The sequence below is a fragment of the Mobula hypostoma genome, chromosome 9 (genome assembly GCF_963921235.1).
Source record: "Mobula hypostoma chromosome 9, sMobHyp1.1, whole genome shotgun sequence".
NCBI classification, from domain to species: Eukaryota; Metazoa; Chordata; class Chondrichthyes; order Myliobatiformes; family Myliobatidae; genus Mobula; species Mobula hypostoma.
This window is the reverse complement of record NC_086105.1, coordinates 6,995,177-7,019,379: the sequence shown is the minus strand read 5'-3', so window position 1 is coordinate 7,019,379 and position 24,203 is coordinate 6,995,177. Positions and strand designations below refer to the sequence as shown.

The 24,203-nt window shown below is 41.7% G+C and overlaps 1 protein-coding gene across 1 annotated transcript in view; it reads left to right on the top strand.

Moving 5' to 3' along the window:
* LOC134352303 (carboxypeptidase M-like) overlaps positions 1–17,480 on the top strand; it is a 73,857-nt gene extending 56,377 nt beyond the window's left edge. The window contains exons 6-9 of the mRNA XM_063059598.1: positions 5,974–6,126; positions 8,741–8,893; positions 12,799–12,947; positions 15,522–17,480. Coding sequence (XP_062915668.1) covers positions 5,974–6,126; positions 8,741–8,893; positions 12,799–12,947; positions 15,522–15,767 — 701 coding nt within the window. The 3' untranslated portion in view covers positions 15,768–17,480. The remainder of the gene's footprint in view (positions 1–5,973; positions 6,127–8,740; positions 8,894–12,798; positions 12,948–15,521) is intronic.
* The last annotated feature ends 6,723 nt before the right edge of the window (positions 17,481–24,203 follow it).

Genomic DNA, 24,203 nt, shown 5'->3' with positions numbered 1-24,203 from the left:
AGGATAGTAATTTCTTGATTTCTACCTGTGCCACATGATAGTGAGGGTAGAAACAGGATGATTTGGCAGAGATGCTGGTGCATGGGACAGCGCTTCAGGTTCTTGGATCATTGGGCTCGCTTCTAGGGGAGGTATGACCTGTACAGAAGGGACGGATTGCACCTGAACCTGAGGGGGAGCAGGTTTATTAGAGCTGTCGGGGAGGGTTTAAACTAATATGGCAGGGGGTGGGAACTGAAATGAAGGGACTCAGGGTAGGACAGATGGTAAAATGCAAAGATGGCATGCAGTCAGACCATCGGGAAGGGCAGCCAGATGATAGGACAAAATTGCAGCCAGCAGGGTGAGTATCAGTGCATTAGGGATGCAGAATCAAAAAAGGTCGCAAATATAGTACTCAAAGTGTTATATCTCAATGCACGGAGCACAAGAAATAATGTGGATGATCTTATTGTACTATTACAGATTGTTGGGTAGGATGTTCTGGCCATCACAGAATTGTGGCTGAAGCATGGTTGTAGCTGGGAGCTGAATGTCCGAGGTTATGCATTGTATTGGAGGGATAGGAAGGTAGGCAGAGGGGGTGGCGTGACTCTGCTGGTAAAGATTAGCATCAAATCAGTAGAAAGATATGACATAGGATCAGAAGGTGTTGAATCCTTGTGGGCTGAGTTAAGAAACTCTAGGTGGCAGTTATATATGGGGCTCACAACAATAGCCGAGATGTGGACCACAGATTACAATGGGAAATAGAAAAGGCATGTCAAAAGGGCAATGTTATGACAGTCATAGGAGATTTTAACATGCAGTTCGATTGGGAAAATCAGGTTGATAATGGATCTCAAGAGAGTGAGTTTGCTGAATGTCTACGAGATGGCTTTTTAGAGCAGTTTGTCATTGAGCCCACTAGGAGATCAGCTATACTGGATTCTGGATTGGGTGTTATGTAATGAACCAGAGGTGATTACAGAGCTTAAGGTAAAAGAGCCCTTAGGAGACACTGATCACAATATGATTGAGTTCAACTTGAAATTTGATAGGGTGGAAGTAAAGTCCAACATAGCAGTATTTCAGTGGAGTAAAGGAAATTACAGTGAGAGAGAAGTTGGCCAAATTATATTGGAGAGGGATACTGGCAGGAATGACAGTAGAGCAGCAATGGTGTGAGTTTCTGGGAAAAATGAGGAAGGTGCAGGATATATGTATTCCAAAAATGAAGAACTACTCAAATGGCAAAATTGCACAACCGTGGCTGACAAAGGAAGTCAAAGCTAATGTAAAAACGAAAGACAGGGCATACAACAAAGCAAAAATTAGCAGGAAGTTAGAGGATTGAGAAACTTTTAAAAACCAACAGAGAGCAACTAAAAGAACCATTAGAAGGGAAAAGATGAAATATGAAAGCAAGCTAGCGAATATCAGAGTAGATAGTAAAAGCTTTTACAGTATATAAAAAATGAAAGAGAGGCAAGAGTGGATATAGGATCACGAGAAAATGAGGCTGGAGAAATAATACTGGAGGACAAGGAGATGGCAGGTGAACTAAATGAGTATTTTGCATCAGTCTTCACTGGGGAAGCCACTAGCAGTGTGCCTGATGTTGTAGTGTGCGAAGGAAGAGAAGTGAGTGCAGTTACTATTACAAGGGAGAAGATGCTCAAAAAGCTCGAAAGACCCAAGGGCACATAAGTCATCTAGACCAGCTGATCTGCACCCTAGGGTTCTGAAGAAGGTAGTGTTAGAGATTGTGGTGGCATTAGCAATGACCTTTCAAAAATCCTTGGACTCTGACATGGTGCCAGAGGACTGGAAAATTGCAAATGTCACTCAACTCTTCAAGAAAGGAGGAAGGTAGCAGAAAGGAAACTATGAACCAGTTAGTCTGACCTCAATGGCTGGGAAGAGGTTGGAGTCAATTGTTAAGGACGAGGTGAGGCAGGACAAGATAGGACAAAGTCAGCATGGTTTCCTTAAGGGCGAATCTTGCCTGATGAACCTGTTGGAAATCTTTGAGGAGATTACAAGTAGGATAGATAACGGGGATGCGGTGGATGCTGTATATTTGGACTTTCATAAGGCCTTTGACAAGGTGCTACACGTGAAGCTGCTTAACAAGTTAAGAGCCCGTGGTATTACAGGACAGTTACTAATATGGTTAGAACATTGGCTGATTGGTAGGAGGCAGCAAGTGAGAATAAAAGGATCTTTTTCTGGTTGGCTGGTGATGACTAGTGGTGTTCCACAGGGGCTGGTGTTGAGACCACTTCTTTTTATGCTGTATATAAATGATTTAGATGATGAAATAGATGGCTTTGTTGCCAATTTGTAAATGATACATAGAAACATAGAAAATAGGTGCAGGAGTAGGCCATTCGGCCCTTCGAGCCTGCACCACCATTTATTATGATCATGGCTGATCATCCAACTCAGAACCCCGCCCCAGCCTTCCCTCCATACCCCCTGACCCCTGTAGCCACAAGGGCCATATCTAACTCCCTCTTAAACATAGCCAATGAACTGGCCTCAACAGTTTGCTGTGGCAGAGAATTCCACAGATTCACCACTCTCTGTGTGAAGAAGTTTTTCCTAATCTCGGTCCTAAAAGGCTTCCCCTCTATCCTCAAACTGTGACCCCTCATTCTGGACCTCCCCAACATCGGGAACAATCTTCCCGCATCTAGCCTGTCCAATCCCTTTAGGATCTTATACATTTCAATCAGATCCCCCCTCAATCTTCTAAATTCCAACGAGTACAAGCCCAGTTCATCCAGTCTTTCTTCATATGAAAGACCTGCCATCCCAGGAATCAATCTGGTGAACCTTCTTTGTACTCCCTCTATGGCAAAGATGTCTTTCCTCAGATTAGGGGACCAAAACTGCACACAATACTCCAGGTGTGGTCTCACCAAGGCCTTGTACAACTGCAGTAGTACCTCCCTGCTCCTGTACTCGAATCCTCTCGCTATAAATGCCAGCATACCGTTCGCCTTTTTCACCACCTGCTGTACCTGCATGCCCACTTTCAATGACTGGTGTATAATGACACCCAGGTCTCGTTGCACCTCCCCTTTTCCTAATCGGCCACCATTCAGATAATAATCTGTTTTCCTATTTTTGCCACCAAAGTGGATAACTTCACATTTATCCACATTAAATTGCATCTGCCATGAGTTTGCCCACTCACCCAACCTATCCAAGTCACCCTACATCCTCTTAGCATCCTCCTCACTGCTAACACTGCCACCCAGCTTCGTGTCATCCGCAAACTTGGAGATGCTGCATTTAATTCCCTCATCCAAGTCATTAATATATATTGTAAACAACTGGGGTCCCAGCACTGAGCCCTGCGGTACCCCACTAGTCACCGCCTGCCATTCTGAAAAGGTCCCGTTTATTCCCACTCTTTGCTTCCTGTCTGCTAACCAATTCTCCACCCACACCAATACCTTACCCCCAATACCATGTGCTTTAAGTTTGCACACTAATCTCCTGTGTGGGACCTTGTCAAAAGCCTTTTGAAAATCCAAATATACCACATCCACTGGTTCTCCCCTATCCACTCTACTAGTTACATCCTCAAAAAATTCTATGAGATTCGTCAGACATGATTTTCCTTTCACAAATCCATGCTGACTTTGTCCGATCATTTCACCGCTTTCCAAATGTGCTGTTATCACATCCTTGATAACTGACTCCAGCAGTTTCCCCACCACCGACGTTAGGCTAACCGGTCTATAATTCCCCGGTTTCTCTCTCCCTCCTTTTTTAAAAAGTGGGGTTACATTAGCCACCCTCCAATCCTCAGGAACTAGTCCAGAATCTAACGAGTTTTGAAAAATTATTACTAATGCATCCACTATTTCTTGGGCTACTTCCTTAAGCACTCTAGGATGCAGACCATCTGGCCCTGGGGATTTATCTGCCTTCAATCCCTTCAATTTACCTAACACCACTTCCCTACTGTAACATGTATTTCACTCAGTTCCTCCATCTCACTGGACCCTCTGTCCCTTACTATTTCTGGAAGATTATTTATGTCCTCCTTAGTGAAGACAGAACCAAAGTAATTATTCAATTGGTCTGCCATGTCCTTGCTCCCCATAATCAATTCACCTGTTTCTGTCTGCAGGGGACCTACATTTGTCTTTATCAGTCTTTTCCTTTTTACATATCTATAAAAGCTTTTACAGTCCGTTTTTATGTTCTCTGCCAGTTTTCTCTCATAATCTTTTTTCCCCTTCCTAATTAAGCCCTTTGTCCTCCTCTGCTGAACTCTGAATTTCTCCCAGTCCTCAGGTGAGCCACTTTCTCTGGCTAATTTGTATGCTACTTCTTTGGAATTGATACTATCCCTAATTTCTCTTGTCAGCCACGGGTGCACTACCTTCCTTGATTTATTCTTTTGCCAAACTGGGATGAACAATTGTTGTAATTCATCCATGCAACCTTTAAATGCTTGCCATTGCATATCCACCGTCAATCCTTTAAGTGTCATTTGCCAGTCTATCTTAGCTAATTCACGTCTCATACCTTCAAAGTTACCCCTCTTTAAGTTCAGAACCTTCAGATACGAAGAATGGTGGAGGGGCAGGTAGTATTGAGGAAACAAGTAGGCTGCAGAAGGATTTAGACAGATTAGGAGAATGGGCAAGAAAGTGGCAAATTAAATGCAATGTTGGAAAATGCATGGTAATGCATTTTGGTAGAAGAAATAAATGTGCAGACTATTTTCTAAATGGGGAGAAAATCCAAAAATTTGAGATGCAAAGGAATTTGGGAGTCCTTGTGCAGAAAACCCTAAAGGTTAACTTGCAGAGTCAGTGGTGAGGAAGGCAAGTACAATGTTAGCATTCATTTCAAGAGGTCTAGAATACAAGAGCAAGGATGTGATGCTGAGGCTTTATAAGGCACTGGTGAGGCCTCACCTTGAGTATTGTGAAGTTTTGGGCTCCTCATCTAAAAGATATGCTGGCATTGGAGAAGGTTCAGAGGAGATTCACAAGGGTGATTCTGGGAATGAAAGGGTTATCAAATGAGGAAAGTTTGAATGCTCTGGAATTTGGAAGGATGGGGGGGTGGATTTTATTGAATCCATTTGAATATTGAAAGGACTAGGCAGAATAGATGTGGAAAGGATGTTTCCCATGGGGGGGGGTGTCTAGGGCAAGAGGGCACAGCCTCAGGATAGAAAGGCATCCATTTAAAACAGAGAATTGGAGAAATTTTGTTAGCCAGAGGGTGGTGAATTTGTGGAATTTGTTACCACAAGCAGCTGTGGAGGCCAAGTTGTTGGGTGTTTAAAGCAGAGGTTGATAGGTTTTTGATTGAACATAGCACCAAAGGTTACGGTGAGAAGGCTGGGGAATGAGGAGGGGAGAAAAGGATCAGCCATGATTGAAAGGCGAAGCAAGCTCGATGGGCCAAATGGCCTAATTCTGCTCCTGTGCCTTATGGTCTTCGTAATAAATAATATCCAATAGTCTGGAGAATCAACTCATTGAACATAAACAAAGTCCCAAACATGACAGATTAAAGGAACGTTACCTAGCCAGTTGAACAAACAAGGAAGAAATCTAAAGAATACAGAGGGGGAATTTACATTATTAATTATATAATATGGAATAAAAAATAATTTACGACAAACCATGTTGGTCATAAAACCAGTGATCTGTTTCAAAACCCTATTGGGAATGGGGTTCCTTCACTGAAAGGATGTGCCTGCATATGACTTCTTATCACTAAATACTACTTTAAGGACTATAGCAATAAAAATTTAACCTACTTGGAATTTAATGAGCAAGCCACACTGTTAGTGTTCAGGCAATAAATCCCAGCTTTGCAAGCATTTCTCATGCCTTGTAAAGGAATGACAAAGAGAGATGAAACTCACCATTATGTTAATTGAGGTTTTGTGTTGGAATGGTCATGCTAACTCTGGTTTATGTCTCTCTGCAAATTTCTCCAACTCCAAAGGGAACAGCATATGCCCTGACAATGATGTCTTCGTTTATCTTGCAAAGAACTTCTCTTATAGCCATGAAGGAATGTACTTTGGAGATGAATGTACATATACGCAATTTTTTAAGGATGGAATTACCATTGGAGCTGAGTGGTATTCTTTGGAAGGTAAACTATATGCAAATAATTATTTCTAAGTGGCATCGAGTTGTTCTTAACTTGATATAAACGTGAACAATAATGGGAGGTGTTTGAACGGAAGTTTCCTCACTTTTAATCCTTGTCTCTACATGTTATTTTTAAACAAGTATTTCAGAACAAATATATAAATAAATATTGATAGATTTTCCTTTTATTGACCTACACGGAACGATAAAGGGGGTGTTTCAGAATTTGTTTGGGTATATACTGTACATGACCACTCTTAATTTTCTTTAGGCAACCCTGCTGTGTGCTTGAAATGAGTCCAGGCCTGATTTAGATATTTATTTGTTGAGATAGAGCGCAGAATAGACCCTTCCAGCCCTTCGACCTGTGCCACCCAGCGACCCCAGATTTAACTCTAGCTTAATCACAGGACAAATTACAATGACCAATTAACCTACTAACCAGTATGTCCTTGGAGTGTGGGAGAAAGCCACAGCACCCGGAGAAAACCCACACATTCCACGGGGAGAACGGTTAAACTCCTTACAGATGATGCCGGAATTGAACTCCAAACTCCAACACCCCATGCTGTAATAGCATCATGCTAACTGTTATGCTATCATGGCACCAAGGGTCCATTTCAGAAAACACCCACAACATTCATCCCAATAGAGCAAGCTGGCAGCAGGTTGAAATCTGACCATTCCTTTGCTCCACAACTACTGCTCGACTTGCTGAGTTCTCCCAGCAACATGCAACAAACGCTGGAGAAACTCCAGCAGTATTATAGACAAAATTAAATAGTCAGCTTGATACCTTGCCTGGCCTACTGAGGTTCACCAGTAGTTTCTTTGTGTTGCGCAAGATTTCCAGCATCTGCAGAATCACTTTTTTGTCTGAGTTTTTCCAGAATTTGTTTTTTCATGCTCGAAATTCCAGCCTCTGCAGTTACTTCTGTCACTGGGTCAAGCAACTACACCCATGGCACTTAAGGTAACCACCTTTGAATACAGTAGATTCCGGTTAATTGAGCTGATGGTTAATTGGGGCAGCCGCTTATTTAGACAAGTCAAAGTTCAAGGTAAATTTAATATCAAAGTCCATATATGTCAGTATATACAACCCTGAGATTTATTTTCTTGTGGGCATACTCAATAAATCTGTAGAATAATAACCATAACAGAATCAATGAAAGACCGCCCAACTGGGGTGTTCCACCGGAGTGCAGAAGACAACACATTGTGCAAATACAAAAGGAAAAAATAATAATAACAACTAAGCAATAAATATCAAGAACATGAGATGAAGTCTTTGAAAATGAGTCCATTGGTTGTGGGAACATTTCAATGATGGGGCAAGTGAAGTTGATTAAAGTTATCCCCTTTGGTTCAGGAGCCTGATGGTTGAGGGTTAGTAACTCTTCCTGAACCTGGTGGTGAGAGTCTTGAGGCTCCTGTAGCTTCTTCCTGATGGCAGCAGCCAGAAGAGAGCATGTCCTGGTTTATGAGGATACCTGATGATGGATGCTGCTTTCCTGGTACTGTTTCTTGTCGATGTACTCAATGGCTGAGAGTGCTGTACTCATGATGGACTGGGCTGTATCCGCTACTTTATGTAGGATATTCCAGTCCTGATGAAGGGTCTCTGCTCAAAATGTTGATTGTTCATTGCCCTCCATAGATGCTGCCTAAACTGCTGACTTCCTCCAATATTGTGTGTGTGTTACTCTGGAATTCTAGCATTTGCAGAATCTCTTGTGTTTCTGATTCCACATTCTCTATATTCACCTATCCACTCTCCTTCACAATGGGGCATAATTTATAGTGGCCAGTTAACCTGCAAACTTACAAATCCTTCATATTCGGAAAGATGCTGGAGCAACCGGGAGAAACCTATGTAAACTGCAGACAGGCAGTATCTGATGTCCAGATTGAACCAGGGTCTTTAACACCTTTGCTCCACCTGCCACATAAAGCGGGATCTCCCGGTGGTCACACTTTTCAATTCTACTTCCCACTCCAACATGTCAGTCCATGGCCTCCTCTACTGCCACGATGAGGCCACTCTCAAGTTGGTGGAGCAACACCTTGTATTCCATCTGGGTAGCCTCCAACTTAATGGCATTAACATCAATGAATCAAGCTTTCAGTAATTGTCACCCCCCCCATTCCCGTTTTCCTTTCTTGCTTTATCACCTAACCTGCCCATCACCTCCCTACAGTTCTCCCTCCCTCCCCTTTCTTCCATGATCTTCTGTCTTCTCCTATCAGATTCCCTCTTCTCCAGCCCTTTAGCTCCTTCACCAATCAACTTCCCAGCTCTTTCTCTGCCTTCCCCTCTCCTGGTTTCACCTATCACCTACCACCTTGTACTTCTTCCTCCCCTCCACCTTCTATGCTGACTTCTCCCCTTCCTTTCCAGTCCTGAAGAAGGGTCCCCAACCCACAATGTCAACTGTTTAATCTTTTCCACAGACGCTGCCTGACCTGCTGAGTTCCTCCAGCATTTTCTGTGTGTGTGTTGTCTTTGATGCTGTGAGTCAGCAGCTCGGGTAGATGTGTTCTTCATTGGCAGGGTCAAAGTTTAAATTTGGGCCATAAGAGTACTTTATCTAAACTATAACCCTTTTCCTTAGGTGGAATGCAAGACTTCAACTATGTTCAGGCACAGTGTTTCGAACTAACTGTGGAGATGTCATGTTGTATGAATCCACCACCAGACACACTGAAGGACTTCTGGAATGACAATAAGATTTCCCTGGTTAATTTCTTCAATCTTGTCCATTTAGGTTTGTGCTGTATCTTGTACTATTTGTGCTAATAATATTTGCTTTGATGCGTAAAGGACAAAATCATCACAGCATTCAGCATTGTCTGCAGTATTTTTCAATGTCAGCTTCGGAGCTACTGATCTTCACTGGCTGGAGCTCTGAAGAGCATGATATTTTCAAAGATTATGGGTTAATTTATTACAAAAATATACAACTCTGAGATTCTCCTTCTCCAGATGGCCATGAAACCAAGAAAAAAAGAACAGCAACGTGATCATCAACCGCCAAACCCTCTTCCCCGCACAAAATGCAATAAGAACATCGACCTCCAAATACCCCTTTCCCCAGATAAAGAAGTGAACAAGAATGCAACAAGAACATCAATCCCCAAACCCCCTCCCCCGCACAAAATGAGAAAAGAACATTGGCCTCCAAATCCCCCTCTCCCCGCACAAACTAACAAAGCGCAACAAGAGCATCGACCCCAGACCCCCCTCTCCACACACAAAATGGCACAAGACCATTCACTCCAAATCCCCTCCCCCGCACTAAAAAACAAGAACGCACCCGTGATAAACACCGAATATAAAAAACTATGACTAAAAAAGTCCATCGTCTAAATCCGTACTTAAAATGCAGAAAAACCTTGGTAACATCCTCCAGGCATAGTGACTGACCTCATAGGCTCCCTTCTGTGGCAGCAGAGAGATCCCATCAGCGATCCGAAGGCAGGCAGCCGGCACTCGTCTTCCGCTTTTGCCTCGAAGTTTCAATTTCCCGTGTCGCTTTAATTGGACAACAGCAGAAGCTTTAATCGGTGAAATGGAATCAAACATTGGCTCACACCCCACCCTCCCCGCCGCCCCCCCGTCTCATATTTTAACTCAAATAATATTATAACCAGCTGGAATATAACTTAATGTACTTAATACCTTGTTTATTGCACAGGATGACTTCTCAGCAGAGTTGAGTGCCAAAAGGAGTCATTATAGGGCAGACGTGCTACTGTGTATGGAACTGGTACAAATCCAGTGCTGAATCACTCCACTGCTGGCTGTGGAGTGGCTCCATCAAAGTTTGAGTCTTAGATGGGTTGCAAAGAGATGGCTCAGCGCTGTGATGAGGAGCTCCGAGTATGGACTGTGGGGTGGGGTTATAGAGGGTGCATCCCATTCCTTCTTCCTGTTCCATTGATCTAACAGCCTGATTCTAGGAACCTTCCCGTTAAAAGGCTGTTTGATTGGCTCCACCTCCAGAGATTTAAGTTAATTGGCCAGAAACCACTCTGAATGTGGCGGCATGGTGCAGAGAGGTTCGCACAATACTTTACAGTACAAGCGACTTGGGTTCAATTCCCGCCACTGCCTGCAAGGACTTTCTATGTTCTCCCCATGACAGCGTGGGTTTCCTCCAGGTGCTCCGGTTTCCTCCCACAGTCCAAAGACGTACATGTTGGTAGGTTAATTGGTCATTGTAGCTTGTCCCATAATTAGGCTGGGATTAAATTGGGGGATTGCTGGGCTGCACGGCTTGAAGGGCCTATTCCATGTTGTAGCTCAATAAATAAATGAACTAACATGGGAATGCTGACAGAAGAGGCAAAATGCAACACACGATCTGGAATTTTAAGAAGCACTCAGCAAGTCAGGACTGACACTTTATTGTCTGCCTGCAGTACACTTTCTCTGTAACAGTAACACTTCGTGTTTCATTTGTACAACATCAGTGTGCTGATGTTGTGAAATGATCTGTATGGATGGCATGCAAAATAAAGTTTTACACTACACGAGATCATAATGATCTATTTACCTCCTCTATGGAGAGGCACTCTGAGTTAAAGTTAAATGTCTACACATTCTGTTCACCATCCAAGGGTACTACAGCAGCAGTGGAAAAGCTACTGCCAGTCAAATCAAGTCAAGTCTATAGTCATTTAACTATATACATGTATACCACCAAACGAGAAAACAGTCTCTCCAAACCAGGGTGTAAAGCATTGTAGTATAGATAACACACAAAACACATAGTAACTTATGAAAGTAAGGATGAAGTTTACAGATGGATTACATGTAAACAAAGTGTAAAAATTAAATATGGTAAGGTACAAAACAGATTAACTAGAGATACTTTGAATCCGATGCAGCAGGGAGATCAGAAGCAAATAGCCTCGCCCACTAACTGTACCCAGCCTCACTGAATATGCTGGGTTTTGGTATAGGAGAGCCATAGAACACTACACCACAGAACAGGGCCTTTGGCCCATCACCCTCCTTAACATTCACACAATTAGAGAAGTTAAGCTCACTACAGCAGCATACAGAAAGCCAAGGCGAACCTGCAGAGTTTCCTTCGGTATTTTGTGCATTTGCTCCAGATTTCAAGCATCTGCAGACTGGCGTCTTGAGCTCTCTGATTCAGTGGCACAGCAGACAGATCCCCACTGCAATGACCTGAGCACTGGCTACAGTTTGTACTTTTGATCATTAATTCTGTTTCTCCAACTTTATACTTACATTGCAAGGACATGGCTGTGGATGATCCCAAGTGCAGGACACAGATGCTGAGGCAGAGTTGTTAGGCGTAGCCCCTCCGCGAACGGGGAGTCAATATCCAGGAGCCAATGCGAAACTTAGAACTAACAGTTCTCAGGAATAGGAAACAAGGTTTACTCTCACAAGAGTCAACCAACAAACTGGCAGCTTCTTGTTGTGGTTGCAGGGTTTTTATCCTGCCGTATGATGGGAAGCAGGTGCGTGTAGTTAGTGGTACTTGGGAATCATTGGAATCTAAATGAGGCGATCGAGGCCCAAATCTTGAGGCAAATGGCAGGGTGGGGAATTGCCAGACGGGACCATGACAACTTATTTCTTAATTGTAGAATTAGAATAGATTTAAAATGAGAAAACACAGAAAATTATCTCAGCAAGGTGTGTGCTTCTAGAGGGATGCTTTCCAGAGCTGTAGATTGACTCATTCTTTGCATGTTGAGACTCAATCATGTACAAGTTAAATTAAGATCATAAAATATAGGAGCAGAATTAAGTAATTCAGCCCACCGAGTTTCCTCCCCTATTCTGTCATGGCTGATTTATTATGCCTCTCAACTACACCATCCTCCCTTCTCCCTGTAATGTTAACGCCCTTACTAATCAAGAACCTATCAACCTCCACTTTAAATCAAGTGACTTTGCCTCCACAACCATCTGTGACAATGTATTCCACAGATTTACCACACTCTGATTAAAGAAATTCCTCCTCATCTCTCTCTGTAAGGACTTCCTTGCATTCTGAGGCTGTGCCCTCTGGTCCTATATGCCCTCCCACTATTGGAAACATCCTCTCTGCATCCTCACTATCCAGGTCTTTCATCATTTGATAGATTTCAATGAGATCCCTCCTTAGTCTTCTAAACTCTGGTGAGTATAGGCCCAAGTGCTCCCCATATGTTAACCCTTCCATTCCTGGATTCATTGTTGTAAACAAGAAAACTCTGGACCTCCTCCAATGCCAGCGTATGCTTCTTTAGATATGGGACCTAAAACTGATCACTATACTATTGAATAACTAATTCATGATGTTGTACCTGAACCATACATGATTTTGCAATTATAAAATAATTAGTTTGGAGGATTCCAAATAATACGTAGCTGGTACTGTGGCTACATCAGATTGGAGTGGTTACCTCAAATATATACTGTAAGTGCTTGGGTTTGGGTTGGGTCCAAGCACAACTTAATGTTTGGGTTGTGTTCATTCGTTTCTAATATTGAACCAAACACTCATCTAAAAGGTTTATTGCTTTCCTACCGAACACACCTCCACATAAATGGTTGAAATCCATTGTGGTTAAGTTGATCTTGCCCATTCTATATAGATTAAAATAGTTTTATAATTTTATTTTTAAATTATTTCTATTTGTATAGGTGTGAAAGGACAAGTCCTGGATGTTCATGATCAACCAATTAAAGATGCAGTTATCAAGGTGCGCGGCAGGGAAAACCTCATTCCTTTTAAAACTAATAAACTTGGAGAATATTATAGGCTTCTGTTGCCTGGAACATATATCCTGGAGGTAAGTTCAAATTAGTTATTTCTACTCCTGGCCTCACTGAATATACTAAGGTTTGGTATAGAAGAACACTACAGCACAGAAACAGGCCCTTTGGCCCTTCTAGTCTGTGGCGGATAATTAATCTGCCTACTACCATCGACCTGCACCTGGACCATAGTCCTCCTTACCCATCTCATCCATGTATTTATCCAAATTTCTTTTAAGTGTTGAAATTGACCCCACATCCACCAGTTGCGCTGACAGCACCCTCCGAGTGACGAAGTTCTCCCTCATGTTACGCTTAAACATTTCACCTTTCACCCTTAACCTATGACTTCTACTTGTTGTCTCACCCAACTTCAATGGAAAAAGCTAGTATTGTCCAGAGAACAATTAAAGGAATATTCGAGCTGTTTGAAAGAGTTATTCAGATATCTTTGTCTTCCTGCTGAGCTGAAGAACCTTTCATCAAGAGAAAGAAATTGGTGTTTGTAGTGAGCTAAAAGTACTTAATTTTTTGAGCAACATTCAAGAATGTTTATTGTCATTCATGTACACAAATGTAAAGGAGAACAAATTATTGTTACTCTGGATCAGATGCCCCGTACAGACACAATAAGCATAAAGAACAGAATAAGAAAAACACAATAAAGTGCAGCACTTTCCTCTAGCTCACATGTTTTATAACACTGCGTTTGTCCCCCTCACATGTGAGCCTCGCTCCACCCTCCCAAGCAATAAATAATGAGAGAATGAGGACAAAAAGAAATGAAATGAATTGAAAAGAAATGAAAATGAAATGAAATGGAATGAAATGACTTTATTTCTAACATCCTTTAAATACATGAGGAGTAAAAATCTTTACGTTACCTCTCCGTCTAAATGTGCAGTGTGTAATCATAGTAAGTTATAATAATTTATAATAAATAGAACAATCAATGCAACATAGAAATACACTCAAATCAGTGTGAGTTAATCAGTCTGATGGCCTGGTGGAGGAAGCAGTCCAGAAGCCTGTTGGTCCTGGCTTTTATGCTGCGGTACCGTTTCCCAGACGGTAGCAGCTGGGACAGACCGTGGTTGGGGTGACTCAGGTCCCCAATGATCCTATAGGCCCTTTTTTCACACCTGTCTTTGAAATAATAATAACAAATAATTAAGCAATAAATATTGAGAACATGAATTGAAAAGTCCTTGAAAGTGAGTCCATAGGTTGTGGGAATATTTCAATGATAGGGCAAGTGAAATTGAGTAAAGTTATCCCCTCTTGTTCAAGAGCCTACTGGTTGAGGGCTAGTGACTGTTCTTGAACCTGGTGGTGTGAGTCCTGAGGCTTTTGTACTTTCTATCTGATGGCAGCAGTGAGAAAAGAGCATGTCTTGGATAGTGGGGGATCCCTGATGGTAGAGATCACTGATGATGGATGCTGCTTTCTTGAGACAGCATTTATGCAGGTATGCTCAATGATTGGGAGGGCCTTACCTGTGGTGCGCTGGGCCAAACCCAGTACTTTTTGTCGGATTTTCCAATCAAAGGCAATGGTGTTTCCATACCAGGCTGTGATGCAGCCATTCAATAACTATCCACTACACTATAGAAGTTTGTCAAAGTTTTAAGTGTCGCACTGAATCGCCGCAAACTCCTCAGGAAGTTGATGCATGAAATACTTTCTTCACCATTGCACTTATGTGTTGGGCAGATTATCTATGAATTTAAAGTTGCTAACCCTCTCCACCTCTGATATTCTGATGAGGATTGGCTTAAGGACCTCTGGTTTCCCTCTCCTGAAGTCTACAATTTTCCTTGGTCTTGATGACATTGAGTGAGAGGTTGTAGTTATGATACCACTCAGCCAGATTTTCAGTCTCCCTCCTGTACGCTGATTCATCACTATCTTTGATTAGACCTACATCAGCAAACTTGAATATGGTATTGGAGTTATGCTTAGCCACATAATCATGAGTGTAAAGTTCCTCTTATAAGGTCTGTAACAGTTCCAAAAGTTACCACGGTACAGCAATATGTTGTGGAGATCTGTTATGTTCTGTAACTTCAAAACGTTAAACTAATTCAAAGGGATGCACAGGAGTCCAAAAGTGCAGGTCTAATTTCAAGTTTACTTTGTGAGGTGTCCACGTATTGTGTTTTGGCGTGATGACGTATGCAATTGACATATTTTTACATAAAACCCATAACTAATTATTTAAATGAACAACAATATTTAATCAAACTATATATATACATACACACACAAGATTACTCAAATATTACTGAAATATCCAACACATTACAAGATTCATAATTATTTGTGAAAGGTAATGCATTCTTAGCATATAACCTGAAGAAGTTTAAATCTTCTCTTCGACGGGAGTTCAGTGAGACCCACTCTCACTGCTCCTGCCTCCCCAATCCCCTGTGACCTCTGCTTCCAGCATTGGCAAAATCTCTTGTATCCATAGTTACTTATTTTGATTTGATAAGGAGAATGAGTTATGTCTAAATTTTCTTGATTTCAAAAGGGAAGTACACTTTTTGGTAGCTGAAATTGAATTAAAAAAATAAGAAACCAATTCTTGTAACTTTTTTTCCTTTCAGGTCAACGCAAAGGAATTTTGGCCAAAAACTGTTCAACTGGAAATTCCCAACAACTTGTCAAATTTCTCTGCTTTAGTCCATGACATTCGATTGGATAGTAAATATCAGGTTCCAGACAGCAGAGCTGAAGCGTCCAGTGACAGAACTAGTACAACATACATAAATGTCATTCTGTTAATCTCTTCTATATTTTTGTCACTTAAATTCACATTCAATTCTTCAGGCAGGGCTATTTCAATGTTGTAATATGATTCACAACTAAATTCATTTACAAAAATAACAATCAGAATCTCATATTCTGCTGATTATACATCTTAACTGGACAATCAAGATGACTAAAATATTAATGTTTTAATTTTAATGAAGCTTCAACCAAATTTCACCTAAATGATAAAATGTATGCACTTACACAACATTACCACATATTTATCATGGTGGTTTAAATAAAATATATGATTACATACTCACAGCCATCTTTAAAGAGAGGACTCTCAGACATCTTTCTCTATCTATCTATTGGCAAAATTAAAGTCATACCATAGAAAAAACAAATATAAATAACTGAGGCCAAAGCTATGTTTTACTTGCCTAATTGTTTTCAAAATATTGTACAGGCATTAAAGACAAAAGATAATGCAGAAACTGGAACATAGAACAGAAACAGAACACTGAGAGAACCCAATAGGTGATCAGGGCCTGATCTGAAACATTGACTTAGTATACCTGTTGCCTTCACAGATGCTGCTTGATTCATTGTGCTCTTCTGTGTTTTTCCTCTCCACACCTTGAGGCACATTGGGTGGCAACCTTGCTGTTTCTTTAACATGTCCGTTTTTGACAAGGCCGAGTTGCTAGCTCAATGCTCAACCCAGCACAGACAGAAAGTGTGTGACGAACCAACCGGATTCAAAGCTGGGACAACTTGCCTCGAAGTCTGGTGCAGATGCCACTACATCACCGGCCGGCTATTAAGCTCTTCTAGCACTCTGTTTTTGTACAGGAATTCCTGTTTGTGAGCATATGACTTACATGCATCTGCTTTAATGCTTTTGACTCCTTCAACTCTGCATACTGACTTGCAGGGCTTTGTTCACTCTACAAAGGTGTGTCTATCTCTGCTCATTTGGTGAACCACTTTCTCCCAATTATTTCTTGAATATTGCTGCAACTAATCTAAAAAAAGATCACAGGATACTGTAACTATTGATACTAAACTGAACATAACTGGTAGGAATGAAAGAGGAGAGCATTCGCCCCAGTTAACAACACGGACAAAATGAAAGTTAGTGTCCAAAGACTTATCCTTGGAAGTACTTAGTATATTACAAGGCAGAATGGAATAGGTTTATTAATTAAAAGACCCTACTCTGTTGCATGCACCCCCAAGTTTGGTGATGATCCAGGTTCCATTTAATATCAGAGAATGTATACAGTATTGGTTAGCACAGCACTTTACAGTACCAAGTGACCTGGGTTCGTTTCTTGCTGCTGCATGTAAGGAGCTAGTATGTTCTCCCTGTGACTGCATGGGTTTCCTCCCACAGTCCAGGTTGGTGGGTGGATTGGCCATTGTAAGTTGCCTTGTGATGAGGCTAGGATTAAATTGGGGGATTGTTGGGTGGCACGGCTCAAAGAGCTTACTCTGCACTGTGTCTCAATAAATTTTTTTAAAATGAAACTGTTATTGGCAAGGTTTAATTGGAAAGAATGTTAAGGGGTGATGAATCTTTTGAAAGTACCAATATGTTGTTACAAGAAATGTGCAATCCTGTATTACATTTATTTTGTTGGTGGAGGCAGCAAAATTTTCCAAAAACCTGAAATAAATCAATGGTTCCATTTAATATCAGAGAATGTATACAGTATACAACCTGAAATTCTTATTCTTTGCAGACATCCACAAAGCAGAGAAAAAAAACAATAATGAATGACAGAAAAACATTAGAACGCCAAAGCATCCCTCTCCCATGCACAAGCAGCAAAAGCATCAATCCCCCTTATCTTTACCCCCACTTGTTCCAACAAAAGCATCAATCCCCCTCATCACCCATCATGCAAACAATAGCGAGCCTCCAGAGACTAGATTTAGAGTTCATCCAAAACTACTGTCTATCCCAACACTTTGACAACTAAAAAGGCTCTCTCTCTCATCGCAGGAGAGATATCAGTCTTGCTACAGCGAAAGATGAGACCAACTGCTTGCCGTTTCAATGTTATAATCTGCAGCATTGCTTATTTAAGTTCTCCTGACTTGAGAACCAGCATGCTTTTTCTCACCATCGAGAGAGAGAGATTGCTCAAGTGCAGAGGCTTCCAGCAGCTGTGGCCACTGTCTCGATTTTCTGATCTAATGCGACGCTTCAGTTGGTGACATCGGTGAGGAATCGGGTCATCAACAAGGCTGCACCCTGAAGATCCTGAAACCACTCCTGGAGATCCCGAAACATAAGCCACTTGGCGAGTTCCAAGAGCAAGAACCCACTACCTATGAGGAATGTAGTTTGAGCGCAACTGTAGATCAGGGACTGCAACAGGGTCTCAGTCATCTTGAATAGGATAAAAAAGACATGAGAACAGGAGATTTAAACTATATTGTGGATGACCTGGCCACATCCACAAAAACCTCTGGTGCCATCTTTTGCTCCTGCCACTCCGACGATTGACTATTTTCTGTGTTTAAGAATAATAGGATGGGTTCCTTTGGAAGAGGAGACCCCTCACAAAAGTTCATCCCAAGGATGAGAAAACTGCTTCCGTTTTAAGATAGCTAAAGATCACAATATTCTTCTTGAAGGCAATATAGAGGATCATGTAAACTTAAAATGGATCATGTGGAGAATCTGAGTGTTTTGAAGACCAATATTCCAATGATGTGGTTATCTGAGAAAACACTTGGGTGATGATACTGCTTTTCTGAGTTTGGGTTATACATTTCCTTTGCCTTTTCATTGGACAATATTTTGTGGGGAATAATCTGGACAGTAAACACCTTGTTCATTGTTATCAATGCTTGTCGTGACTGCCAACATGAAGCTAAAGTTTTTGCTGCTGCTGCCACCCCCACCCCTCTCCTCCGCCAACTCCCATTCCAACTGATTGTTGCAAAGCATGAAGCAAGGTGTGACTACTGTGTTGAAAAAATCACATGAAGTGTGCACCACGTGTCATTTTGGAGTCTCTCACCGATGACAAAGCAGTCAGTCCAGAAAACTGGAAAAGGTAGAAAACAAGATAGCCGTAGACTACATAAGTACCTCTTTGGGTAGTGCAACCCCGTACAACATTGAATGAGCTTTGGAAGACATTTTGGCCAGTGTGTACATGACTCCTGCGAGCTTACAAACCTGAAAATTTATCTATATTAACATTGCCAAGATGGTAAATGAGGTGAAGTTTGACAAAATGGGTGATGCTGTATCTTAGTGGCTATCATAAAGCTTAAAAGCACCAGTGACTGGGATTCCTGTTATGGTCTATAAGGAATTTGCATGTTTCCTTGTGACCATGTGCAATTCCTCCAGGTGCTCTGGTTTCTTCCCACATTCCAAAGATGTACAGGTTAGTAAGATGTGGGCATGTTATGTTGCCGCTGGAAGCATGAAAGATATCCTTAGCACATCCTTAGATTATGTTTGTGGCTGATGCAAATGGTGCATTTCACTGCATGTTTCAATGTACATGTGACAAACAAAGCTAATCTCTTTATAGTTGAGGTAGAATTATTAGAATCACATGATGACAAGCTTACAAATGAGCCTCCCCAAAAGGCTTCATTACTAAATGGCTTTTGGAAATATTCTTCTGCAATGAGCAAATAAAAACCATCACCAAAAGTGACCATCCCTATAGAGAGCATGAATTTAGTTGACATGTCATGATAGAAATCACCCTGGTCGGTTGTAAATAAATGAAAACAATAGTTCTCTAGGTTTCTGTTTGTTCGTTTCTGGTGGCCTCATTATGGGAATGATGTGGAAGCTTTAAAGAGGGTGCAGAGGAGATTTACCAGGATGATGTCTGGATTAGAAAGCATAGTTTATGAGGATAGGTTGAGTGAGATAGGAAGTTTCTCTTTGGAGAGAAGGAAGATAAGAAGTAACTTAATAGATATGAACAAGATGATAAGTGGCATAAATAAAGTGTTCAGCCAAAGACCTTTCCTGGGTGGAAATGGCTAATACAAGGGGGCATAAGTTTAAAGTGTTGGGAGTAAAGTATGGGGGGAATGTCAGAGGCAGGTTTTTTTCACACAGGGTGGTACGTGCGTGGAACACACTGCCAGGGGTGGTGATAGAGACAGATACATTCGGGGCATTTAAGAAACTCTTCGACAGGCACATGGAATAACGAAAAAATGGAGAAAAGAGTTAGATTGATCATGGATTAGGTTAAAGGGTCAATGTTGTGGGTAGATAAGCCTGTACTGTTCTAGGTTCTATTTACATTGTTACCTTCTTTAAGCCTTGTTTATCAGCCTCCAGCAACAGCCATCAGAATTAACCCTTGTTATCTACAAGCAATCTCCATCAAACTTGATGTCATCATCACTATCATCATCCAAATTTCTAATATCTCTTCTCTCTACTATCACTTCCTTGATGTGCAAAACCAACATCACCACTTTTTTTTTAGATTATGAGGACACTCAGTCCTCGTTTATTGTCATTTAGAAATACATGCATTAAAAAATGATGCAATGTTCCTCCAGAATGATATCACAAGAAAACACAGGACAAACCAAGACTAAAACTGACAAAACCACTTAATTATAACATATAGTTACAACAGTGCAAATCAATACTGTAATTTGATAAAGAGCAGACCATGGGCATGGTAAAAAAAAAGTCTCGAAGTCCCGATAGACCCATCATCTCGCGCAGACGGTAGAAGGGAGAAACTCTCCCTGCCATGAACCTCCAAGCGCGCAAACTTGCCGATGCAGCACCATTGGAAGCACCCGACTGCAGCAGACTCTGAGTCCATCTGAAAATTTTGAGCCTCCGACACCGAGCACTGAGCACCATCCTCTGCCGAGCGCTTCAACCCTGCCCCAGCCGCCGAGCAACAAACAAAGCCGAGGACTCGGGGCCTTCCCCTCCGGAGATTTCGGACCACACAGTAGCAGCAGCAGCGAAGCAAGCATTTCAGAAGTTTCACCAGATGTTCCTTTGTGCTGTCACGTCTGTCTCCATCAAATCAGGATTGTGTAAGGCACCTTACTTGACAGATAACAGACATCACCACCGGAGTGGCGGCTGCGAGCTGCGTCACGCCACCATCTTCTCCTCCCGCCTTTTGTATGAACAAATGACTCAGAAAAGGAGATCACTTGGCTGTTGATGCTGGTTCATCGTTCAATAAGGTCATGATTGATCTATTGAAACCTCATCTCCAGATCTGTACCTATTACTCCCACACACCATCCACCATTGCCTGTTTTACATTATTCACAAAAATATTCTGATTCCACCATCAGCTACTGACATAAAAAGACCTGTTCATCTCCAGAGTGTTAAAAAGAGCTGAAAAAATTATTACTCCACTCACCCTGGCATGTCACCTAATCACCAAATTGTCATCAGGGAGACACTACAGGTCCATCACCACCAGGATCACACATCATCTTCAAAGCTTCTGTCTTGTAGCTGTCCAGCTTCTCAATAACACTCACTCAGGGTAATGCCTTAACTATCCCTGCACAACATCTGTTAAATGGTCTTTCCTGCTCTCCTTGTTCTATATAGAAACATAGAAAACCTACAGCACAATACAGGCCCTTCGGCCCGCAATGCTGTGCCGAACACATCCTTACTTTAGAAATTACCTAGGGTTACCGTTAGCCCTCTATTTTTCTAAGCTCCACGTACCTATCCAGGAGTGTCTTAAAAGACCCTATCGTCTCCACCTCCAACACCGTCACTGGCAGCCCATTCCACGCACTCACCACTCTCTGCGTAAAAAACTTACCCCTGACATCTCCTCTGTACCTACTTCCAAACACCTTAAAACTATGCCCTCTCATGCTAGCCATTTCAGCCCTGGAAAAAATCCTCTGACTATCCACACGATCAATGCCTCTCATCATCTTATACACCTCTATCAGGTCACCTCTCATTCTCTGTCACTCCAAGGAATAAAGGCTGAGTTCACTTAACCTATTCTCATAAGGCATGCTCCCCAATCCAGGCAATATCCTTGTAAATTTCCTCTGCACCCTTTCTATAGTTTCCACATCCTTCCTGTAGTGAGGTGACCAGAACTGAGCACTGGTGGTCTGACCAGGGTCCTATAAAGCTGTAACATTAACTCTTAGCTCTTGAACTCAATCCTACGGTTGCTGAAGGCCAATGCACTGTATGCCTTCTTAACCACACAGTCAACCTGCGCAGCAACTTTGAGTATCCTATGGAGTCGGACCCCAAGATCTCTCTGATCCTCCACATTGCCAATAGTCTTACCATTGATACTATATTCTTCCATCATATTTGACCTACCAAAATGAACCACCTCACAGTTATGTGTTGAACTCCATCTGCCACTTCTCAGCCCAGTTTTGCATCCTATCAATGTCCCGTTGTAACCTCTGACAGCCCTCCACACTATCCACAACACCCCCAACCTTTGTGTCATCAGCAAACTTACTAACCCATCCCTCCACTTCCTCATCCAGGTCATTTATAAAAATCACAAAAAGGTCGTCATTCTATTTGTCAATGTCAGGAAAAGTAAATGCCTTAGAGATGAATAGCATTCCAAAGATTAATTATCTGTTCCAATCGTTACCAGTGCAAATCCCATTAACATATTTTAAGCAATTTGATAAAATAACTAAGGCTTTTATTTGGAATGGTAAACGCCCATGCTTAAACTTTAACAAATTACAATTGCCAGTTGAAAGGGGGGGCTTAGTTTTGCCAAAGTTAATATATTATTACTATGCCTTTACTCTTAAACATTCAGCAGATTGGTCTCTCCCTCTGGAGAGAGCACCCCCTTGGTATCGTATTGAGTGTTCTGCTCTGCCTCCCATCCCTCCATTACAATGTTTGTCTATCAAGTTACCTCCTGAGGCAAGGTCTCACCCAATTATATTGCATATGCATTTGTTCTAGAATAAACTAGCTAGGTTATTTAAATTTAATCCATATTTGAATGAAGCCTTGAGTATCTGGAAGAATCCAAAGTTGTGTATTGATAACAACACACATAAAAGTTGCTGGTGAACGCAGCAGGCCAGGCAGCATCTCTAGGAAGAGGTGCAGTCGACGTTTCAGGCCGAGACCCTTCATCAGGACTAACTGAAGGAAGAGTGAGTAAGGGATTGATAAGTCCCCTTTCTTCTGGAGGGAATGGCAAGGGAAAGGCATAATTAAATTGGGAGACCTTTATAATGGTGACAGTTTAAAATCTTTTAATCAATTAATCCAACAGTATGATATTTCTAGATACAATTTTGGAGATATCTTCAACTGCGTCGTTTGCTACATACAACCTTTGGTTCTACACAGCAACCCCCACAAGTTGCTACGATACTGTCTACTGTACTGGCTGCATATGGTGAAGGTCACGAAGCCTCAACTTATTATTCAGCTTTAACACAAATCTCCGGGGATAAAATTCTGTTGGGTCTTAAAAGAGCATGGGAAAAAGACCTGTGTGTGACTTTTGAGACAAAGGAGTGGAACAAAATTTGAAAAATGTCAAAACAATGTCAAGAGACCTGAGGGTGCACCTTATTCAGTTTAAGGTCCTACACCATTTCTATTGGACTCCAGCAAGGTTACACAGATTAGGGTTGAAAAACACCCCTGAATGCTGGCGCTATGAGGTGGATAAGGGGGACTTAGTACATGAGCTCTGGTCCTGTCCCAGAATTCAAGAATTTGGATTATGATAAATAAGTATATTGGTGAAGTTTCAGGTATTCAACTCCCTTTCTGCCCTAGACTTTTTGTCTTGGGAGACACACTTGCGTTACTTGGGGATAAACACTCTCAAAATTGGATCCAGACAAGTATAATGGTTGGAAGACAAATTATACTTTGAGGTTGGAGGAACTTGGGGGGACCATCATTTCAGGAGTGGGTCACAGAAATAGCCAAAGTGGCAGCTTTTGAACACGTCTTACAAACAGTTTGATAGATTGGACATCTGTACACAAAAATGGGGCAAATATTTAGGTTTCCTTGGGGGGGGGATATCGTGGTGAAGCATATTGCTGAAAGGCAGTCTTTTCTGTTATTAGAGGTCTAAACAGACACACATGGTTATTATATTAATACTTATTTCTGTCATGTTTGTTTTTATTTTGTGGATAATTTTATGTTTTATAAGCTATGATTTACATAATTCCAACACTGACTCAAGGGCTTGGGGTTAAAAAAAATTCTAGAAATTAAAAAAAAAATCATGAAGAGAAGGGGTCCCAGAACAGATCCCTGAGGCACACCACTGGTCACTGATCTCCATGCAGAATATGACCTGTCTACAACCACTCTGCCTTCTGTGAGGAAGCCAATTCTGGATCCACAAAGCAAGGTTCCCTTGGATCCCATGTCTCTTTATTTTCCCAATAAGTCTTGCATGGGGTACCTTATCAAATGCCTTGCTGAAATCCATATACATTACACCTACTGCTCTTCCTTCATCAATGTGTTTAGTCACATCCTCAAAAAATTCAAT